This window comes from Rhagoletis zephyria, unplaced genomic scaffold (genome assembly GCF_001687245.7).
Source record: "Rhagoletis zephyria isolate East Lansing unplaced genomic scaffold, Rhagoletis_zephyria_1.1 Rzeph_scaffold_01057, whole genome shotgun sequence".
NCBI classification, from domain to species: Eukaryota; Metazoa; Arthropoda; class Insecta; order Diptera; family Tephritidae; genus Rhagoletis; species Rhagoletis zephyria.
The window spans coordinates 7,378-16,425 of record NW_016158141.1 but is presented as its reverse complement, the minus strand read 5'-3'; the positions used below and the strand labels follow the sequence as shown (position 1 = coordinate 16,425).

Sequence of the window (9,048 nt, the reverse complement as noted above, 5' to 3'; positions counted from 1 at the left end):
ATATTTTTTAACCGACTTCCAAAAAAGGAGGAGGTTATCAGTTCGTCGGAATATTTTGTTTTTGTTTTTTTTTAAGTATGTTACCGAATATCTTTGGACCACCTCAACCGATAATTCTGNTTACTCATTTCCAGTAAAATCCAGTAAAAGTTTTTACGAATTTTCATGTTTTGGCGTTTTCGTAAGCAAAAACTTGCAAAGTAGGGGAAATTGAGAGAGCGAGAAAAATTACAGTTGAAGTTGCAAGATTTTACTGGATTTTACTGGATAAATTTTTACTTGTAAGAATTTGCCAGTACGAAAAACAGCTGATCGCATGTTGCTGGACGAAATTTAAACTAATAAGGAAACTGGTTGTGGGTTTTTATAAGTTGCGTTCGCGTAGCTGTTAATTGTTCATGTTTAACCAAAACTTACAAGTTTTTGCGTTCGCGTACGCAAAAAACTTGCAAAGTAGGGCAAATTGAGAGAGCAAAGTGACATTTCATTTTGAGGGGAGCTGCTGGTTTCTTCTGGAAAAATTTTTGCCAACAGCAATTTACCAACAGGAAAACAGCTGATCAAAAACAGCTGGTTGGCATTTACGCAAATCACAAAATTAAATTTGATCATTTGGTGTTTGAAAATTATAAAATGCGACATATTACACTTGTAAGAAGTATGTAGTTATTCGTTTAATCAATAANAAAATAAACCTATTTAAAAACAAAATATATTGTTTTATTAGGAATTTGCTGCGAATAAACAACCAATTTATCAACTGTTCATGAAACTTGCAAATTACTACTGGAAAAGCGTTCGCGTACTTTATTGCAAATTTTTTCTATGAGAGCGAATTCTTAGAAATAAAGTTACTGGAGAGTTGCTGGCAAGTTACTGGATAATTTGTAAAAAAACACAACTACTGCAATATTTTTTAACCGACTTCCAAAAAAGGAGGAGGTTATCAGTTCGTCGGAATATTTTGTTTTTGTTTTTTTTTTAAGTATGTTACCGAATATCTTTGGACCACCTCAACCGATAATTCTGTTTGCATCGGAAAGGTAGTGTCTCAGAGGTAGTCCCATACTAATCTGGTTTAGATCCGGTCATTGGATCATGAAATTATTTTTTTTCTCGCTCTGGCTGCGGCTGTCTTATGCACGATTGTTTTCATTAATTGCGTTGTTTTTGTACTCGTTGCCACCGGTAACCTTATCCTTATTGCCATAACAATGAAATAAACCTTTTATGTTTTCTTTAACCAGCACTGGCTTCACTTGTACAGATAACAGAACATGCAAATCTATAATTTGTTCAGGCGGTCCGATCTATACTCTCATTTATGAACTGGAATACTTCATTGATTATTGCGGCAACAAGAACTTCGATGTCATTTTGGAGAATTGCACCTTCAACGATGCAGCCATAGGCAAATACACGATGTCCGGCAGCTATAAACTGAACAGTTTAACAATTCGTAATTGCACTCTTGAAGCCATAGTGAATAGCGCATTCAACTATGTAACTATGCAAAACTTAGTCAATTTGACACTTCATGGCACTCAACTGCAAACATTGAATGCTAAATCCTTTGAGGGCTTGGGAACAGTCAATCATTTCGAATTACTCAACGTACAGCATAATGAAACAACGCCGCTGAAGGTCGAAAATTTCCTACAGCCAATGGCTGGAAACCTAAGTAGTCTTGTGCTGCAGCAGTCACAGGTTGCCTGCGGTAGTCACATCATTTACGATCCTGCTCAGTGGCTGGATAGCAGCACAGCGTTTGTAAATTTATTAATTGTCAACCTAAGTGGAACGGAATTCAATCGAACGCTCAACGGTAGCACATTCTCCAATTTGTTAGCAGTCGAGCAACTTTCATTGGCCCAATGTAGTCTACACACAATCGGCGAAGGCACTTTCGATTGTATTCTGAAGACGCTGCGATCGCTCGATTTGCGCGATAATCTATTACAAACATTAGACGGCGATTTTTTGGTTGCTGCAGCAACTGCTGGCATCAGCATCCAGTTGGGGGAAAATAAGTGGCGATGCGAATGCGATAATCAGGCACTCATCGAATATGTCGCACAAGCGCAAGAAGCGAACAGTGAATTGACGAAATGTTCGTCGCCAAATGAATTGGCTGGAAAACCAATTCTTCATTTACAACTGGATTGTAATGGTAAGAACATAGCAATAGAATTAAAGACTTTGGCGTGTTTATGTATAAATAAATTGGAAATTTTCAGCAACGACTATTAAAACAACAACGGCGTCTTCAACAAAAGATGCTACAACAACAGTGTCTTCAACAAAAGACGCTACAACAACAGTGTCTTCAACAAAAGATGCTACAGCAACATCACCTACCGCGACAACCTCGCACAATTCAACAGAATCAACTGAAACGACGGATACAACCATTCGGGAGAAAACCACTAAAACCACTCTTCCCACAACAGGTAATACAATCGTCAAAAAATTTCATTGAAAATGCAACACATTCCTTGGGAAAGATTTCAAAATGTTTTCCTGTATAAATTGTATATTTCCTAAATATGCGTACCCTAACCGCACATGAAGTTCTCCTTCTTCTAGTTTGGCGCGCTTTAACCCTTTTCCTTCTGTGCCAACTGACGCTAATTGAGAATGTCAAGTGAAGCCAAGTTCTTCTCCACGTAGTCTTTTCGTTGCTAAGCGGCCTTCATGGCCCCATACGCACATGTAATATGGTGACAGGTAACAAGATCAACGGAAATAAGGTCATTTGACACTATTCCGCATATTTGTGCGAAATAAAGCCAATTTATATTATTACCTTTTCAAAAGCGTAATAAAATCCATTGACATTATTGCTCTTTCAAACATTAAATTTGCATCTCGTCTCCTCAGAGAATACCATTTTGTGCAGATGGTACCTCAGCCTGTAGTGTCCTGTCAGGTATCCAGTGAGAGTTCGTAAACCCTCTCTGCTAAAGTTTAGCAGCCGCTGAAAAATTCCGCGAGAGGGAGTTATGAATCTTTTGGATTGCCTTTTGCCCTTTGTCGTGCGCCATTGGGTTGTAACTTGAAAGTCCTCCCATCTTCTTAGGATCTCTGCTAAGTATCTTCATATGGACCAAAGAAAGGCTGAGGGCCGATCAGACTCCGTTGGGCACCGCATTTCGCTAGAGTGTTAGCTCTTTCGTTGCCATCGAAACCGTCATGAGCCGGAGCCCACCACCACAGGGTTACTTTAATACTGGCTCTTGGTTTTACCAGTACTTTTTTGCAACTGTCTACAGCCTTTGACACCGTTTTCCAGGAGTCAAGTGCTCTCAATGCTGCCCGGCTATCCGACGTAATGTTTATTGTTGCCACATTTGTCCTTCTTCGAGGAAATTCGTAAACACAGACTTCAATTGCGAAAATTTCTACCTGGAATATGGTTGGGTTGCGTATATGCCCATCGGTAGGCTTTTTAGAAATGTAGGTCCATATACGCCGGCCCCAGCGTTCCCATCCTCAGTTTACCAAAATGAGTTCCCTCGCTTAACATGGCGATTGTCGGTTTATGGGTATCTCTTTCAGGCATTATTACCTTATTAGGGCTTTGTAAAGGTCAGCTTCGGTAGCATTGAGTCTAACCACCTACTTTAAGTAAAAAAAAAACCTAGCTTTCCATTGAACCGAACGATATGAAGTCCTTGGCATAGTGGTTCTCGAATTTCCTCCCTCCCCTGTCAGCACATACTACGCACATTACAAATATATACCGTCGTTTAAAGTACAAAACCGCGTATCAAGGAAATGCCAAACCAAAGATGTGAGATTGCCCCGATAGGTGAGAGTAAAGCTAGTCCTATTTCAAAATGGTTTTCCCTTTTATCCCTAATTACATCTTCTTCTTATGTCTATCAATCGATATTTTAGTATAATTATACTATAAAATATCCATTTATAAATGGATAAGGGTTTGACTTATAAGTAAATTGATCCTAACATATCACTACTATTACTGTTACATATTTTCTCACCTGACTGCCTTATCCCAAAATAAACAGCCACCTACACAACCACCCGGAAGCAGTCGGACACGGATACAACAACCACACGATTACAAACTACTACAATTGGACCCGGTTTTCAGGTGTGCCCCAGCAGTGCTCTTCCAAAGTTCATATATTGTGAAATTGAAGGACTCGTTGTTCTCTGTGACTACGATGCCTATTTTGATGTGGAAGCGATCTCCTCAACTAGTGTACAACTAGAATTTGACGTTGAAGCTTATGGTTTGCGAGTTATATATTTTCAAGCAATGATATATAATGATACGTATTCTGTTCTCATCGAAACCAATAACTCTCTGGTTATTAATTACCTAACATCAAATGAAATGTATGTCTTTTGTATAATGAAAACTTCTAGTTTGACGACCTCGCCATTTAATTGCGGTTCTGTGTACTTACCGTTAGTGAAAGCTGTGCCTTGGCTTATGAATGAGGATAAAGCGCTTTTCTATACCCTATCAACAATTATAACTATTATCTGTTGCCTTTTGGGCATAGCTGTATGCTATTGGATACTTCGTTGCCGTCCAACATTAATACGTGGCAACAAACGTATACGGCGAGTTGCATCCACATCGTACAAAGTAATGCTTTTTGCCAAACCATTCGATCGTTTGTCATTTGATTCGACACAGTTGGCGCTGCATGAACTCTCTAAAATGCGCTCATCCATTAGTGATACACTCACCGCAGAGAACTATTTGAGTGTCGACTCCCGTGATTATATGCAATATTTAAAAGGCTTAGAGCTGAATCGAGAAGCAAAAGTGATATATATATCGGATAATCGACCGCCATTTAATCGGGCGCCTACATTGCCACCACCACAAGCCGATAGAAAGTGTTGTAGTGAGCGTAGGCGCGATTGTAACAGTGAAGCGTTAAGCCACCAGAGTTCACAATGTTCCACAGTGCTAATGAAAGGTGACCCGCAGCCAAGCGCACGTTTTCTAGTTTGGGAACAAAACGCTACTTTAGGTTCTTCTGAGAACGTATACGAAAGCTTGGATTACTACCAGGAGCTGCACTAGGTTAATTGAAGTAATTTGATGCAAAAATTTGTTTAATTGAGTGGAAAATATTGTAAATGCATAAATTAATTAAATAAAACTATAATTAAAAAAGTACTAGCAGGTGAGAGACGTTGGCGTTTGTATGAAAACTAGAGGTAAGTAAAATGAATAACAATACATGTTCGATCACGACTTTGACAAATGTAAAGTCTTGCCACGCGAATCTTGGCAAAACACCTGACCGTCCCAACAAAATAAGCGATTTTTACAGCCTGCCTAACCCTAACTCACAAACGCGAAGATGGTGTTTTTATCATGTGAAATTGAAGTGCTTCAGGCCTCACTGTATTCTTTTCTTAAAACTCTAGAGAGGCGCATTGACGAATATATTTGACGGAATATAAAAAAAAATACAATCTCTCCTTGAACCAGCATGCATATTCCAAGGGAAAATCAGTGCGGATCGCATTCCGAGTTTTTCTCGATATCGAGGGTGCTTTCAACAATGTCATTATGAGGGGTCTGCTGGATTTTATTGGTCTCCTTATCGAACTGGGGAATGGCGCCATTACAATGTATGTGATCAGAGGCACTGCCCAAAGGGTACTGGTTTTCAAATCATAGCAATCATAGCAACGGGTAAATATTCTCAGGTCCTGAGTGAGTTATTGCAAAATGTACTCAGTCTTGTAAACACCTGGTCAAAGGAATATGGACTTATGGTCGAAATGGTACTCGTCTCAAGAAAGTATAAAACTCCTATATTCAGACCTCCCATCCTAAACGAGTTTAAATACTTTGAAGATAATATAGAAAAGAAACTTGACTGGAAACGAAATCTCAAAGAACGCTCCAGAAAGGCTAATTCCGCCCTGTATTCCCGCAAGATAGCTATCGGAAAAAAATGAGGAATGCACACAGCTGTGATAAAACCCATCCTTTTCCATGGGGTTACCGGATGGTGCCCTGCACTTTGTCCGTCACGGGAGCACTGCTCACTACAGCCAATAAGTCTCTGGAAATAATGTTAAATCTTCCCCCTCTGGATCTCCACGGCGAATTTCGGTCCGGCTGTAGTGCTGCCAGGTTAAATACGATTAGCCGTAGAGACCCTCAGATTTGACCGGATGAGTTAGCGATCCATAGCATAGCCTAATGGGTACACATGGAAAAAGGTTAGGATACCCCATTTACCATACCATGATTTTTGTCGCAGTTGCAGCGACGAGTCACTGTCCCGCCCTGGCCAAAACGCATAACCAATTCTTCAATAAGTAATTTTTAGATTGTTTAGCTGATCTGAACTCGGCGTATGTTCTCGACTTTTTGTGCTATAAAAAACTCACTCGCTTGTTCAGTTTTTGGAGAGCTTCAATTTAGTGAAATAGGGTGATAAGAACTAAAATCTGACGTGTAAGTATTACTTGGAATAGGGTACTTGAGGTCAATTAAGTTTAAGGATATATCATAATTAGGGATTCAATAGAAAATGCTGAAGATATGACGCAAAATGTAATAAGGCGACTACAGGTCGTTCAAAAGAAAAACGTTCGAAAAGCGGTCATGTTTCGGCAGAAAATGGCAAAGCTCTGAGTGTGTTTCTGCCTTGAAAAAGCTTCTAATAAAACCCTCTTGGTTGTTATTGCTTCCGAAAGGGTGGGTGTATGATTTATTCTAGAACGAATTTTCATACGAAAAATTACACAGAAGATGGCACAACGCCGTAACCAAGTTTGAATTGAAGATTCCACCTTTTATGTTACAATATCAGTACGCACATCCCAAGCTCGGCCAAACACTTAGCGAAAGTGTGAGCGATAAATATGGACATATATTTTTTTAATTAGTTAAAAATTTTTCCTGTCAAATTGAAAGGTAGGACAAGTCCCTAATGCTGCTTTATAAACAATTACTTGCTATCACCTGTACTCCCAGCTTGATAAAATGTTACTTTATTATACACTACGTGGATAAGCATTCAAATTGATAAAATGATATGGGGTAGAATAGATAAAACGACTAAAAGCTAATTTATGACATACCCTGAAGTGGTAGGCTCTGATAAAATCAAACAAGTTTGCATATGTGCGTATTATTTAATATAGGATCTTTTCAATAATAACTTCAGTCTTATACGGATTTTGGGCTGACAATGTTAAAAGCTGAAATTAAGGATGCACCTGTTAAACCAAAGCGGAAGGAGTACACAAGGGACTCGGAAATGAATAAAAAACAAGTGCAACTTGTTGAAGAGTAAGTTGAATAGTTTTTTTAATTATTTAACTGGTCACAAACATATGTATGCACATACGTACTTATATACACGTAATTAAAATTTTTTCCAAAACAGTGACTGGAAAGCATATTTGTCCAGCAACATTTGCATACAAATTACCGCCTGGCTATTACTCACCGTCGGTTTGTGTATAATTGTAAGTACCATTTATGTGGGAATAGTTCTACGGAAGAACGATGTGATAAGCGTTAGCGAAGAATACGGATATTCAACTGACAATACTACGGCGACTACCTATACAACAACTATGGGAATAATGTTGAATAAGAGCGTCAGGTAAGTTACAAAAAGATATTGGTAAAATTTGAATGTGAGTATGTGTGATTTAAGAGAGATAAAAAACGAATACGACGCAATGCAATTGACGGCATGTATTCTGAATGTGTTAGCTCCGAAAAACGAAAAAAATTTAATAAATCCTTATGCACGTACTACGGACTGAGATAATCGACTTCAGCGGAATCCTAAACTTGATATGTATGTAGTTAGCATTAATAGGCCCCAGCATAAAAAAATTGATCTGAGTAGAGATCTAGAGATTCCATATTATTTTCCGATAAATATTCGAGATAATTTACAGAATATCATTAAAATTTTTATTTAACAAATCCGGACGTAAGATTTCATATTTACGACGGCTGACCTACCTCGGCAGCCGTTTCAAAAATGCTCTATCTCAGAAAATGCCTTAAGAACACCCGAATTCAGAATGTGGTTGAAGAACGCCCCATTTCAGCAAACGGTTCAAAACGGCTTATCTCAGCTGTCGATATATTGAATTTGCATTGAGATTGGGCGTTCTCGAACCAAATTTTGAATTAGGGCGTTTTTCAATCAAATTCTGAGGTAGGGCTTTCTTGAGCCATTTTCTGAGAGAGGCCGTTTTCGAACCGATTGCCGAGATAGGTCGATTTTCCACTTAGCCGTCCACATATAAATATAAAAAGGTAATTTGACCATTTATTTCCTAAAAAAAAAAAACAAAATGTACAAATTCCTTAAAGTAATATTATATGTGCTTTGAATTTTGTTGCTTAAATAAATAAACTGTGTACTATTTTCTAAATAATCATACAAAGTCTACTAAGAAAATCGTCAAGATCGGTGCTGTATCTGTATGCTTTATCATCTATACCACTGGTTGTTCAAATACAAATGTTTGCGATATAACTACTCTATGTAGCCAGCCAAAATCATTAAATTGTGTTACCGGTTTACATAAGGATCACACACTGCAGTGAAAATAATTTAGATTGGTGCTTTAGGTGTAGCTTCCATACCTCTGATTGTTTAGATATTTTTTTTTTATAAATGTAACTCTTCTTTCTACGTACATACATACATATGTATGCTGTGAGCATACAAACTTCGTTTAGCTCCCAATTAACTAATTTGAAATGCACTAATCTGTTAAAGTAATATCTTCTGATGTTCATGAAAGGTATGAAGTCTTCGGCATAGGCGTCGACAGTACTGCTCTTATTTGTTTTTTTATATTATTTATCTTATGCATATGCCTTCTATTTTGTTTACAGAGCTTACGTAGCAGTGGCCACAGAAGTTAGAGGTGAGGGGTGCAGAGAGTATAATTGCATGGTCACTTGTATTCGTACAAATGCAGATATTCTATACGAAAGTATCTACAACACCTGTGTGGTAAGGATTAAATTTAATACATATTTTCCTGAAACTACATACATAG

At 38.2% G+C, this 9,048-nt stretch overlaps 1 protein-coding gene across 1 annotated transcript in view; it reads left to right on the top strand.

Moving 5' to 3' along the window:
• Positions 1 to 5,068, top strand: part of LOC108362627 (mucin-22-like) — an 8,569-nt gene extending 3,501 nt beyond the window's left edge. Inside the window, exons 3-5 of the mRNA XM_017615686.1 lie at positions 1,248 to 2,170; positions 2,238 to 2,450; positions 4,032 to 5,068. Of these exons, the coding sequence (XP_017471175.1) occupies positions 1,248 to 2,170; positions 2,238 to 2,450; positions 4,032 to 5,068 (2,173 nt within the window). The remainder of the gene's footprint in view (positions 1 to 1,247; positions 2,171 to 2,237; positions 2,451 to 4,031) is intronic.
• Positions 5,069 to 9,048: the final 3,980 nt, after the last annotated feature.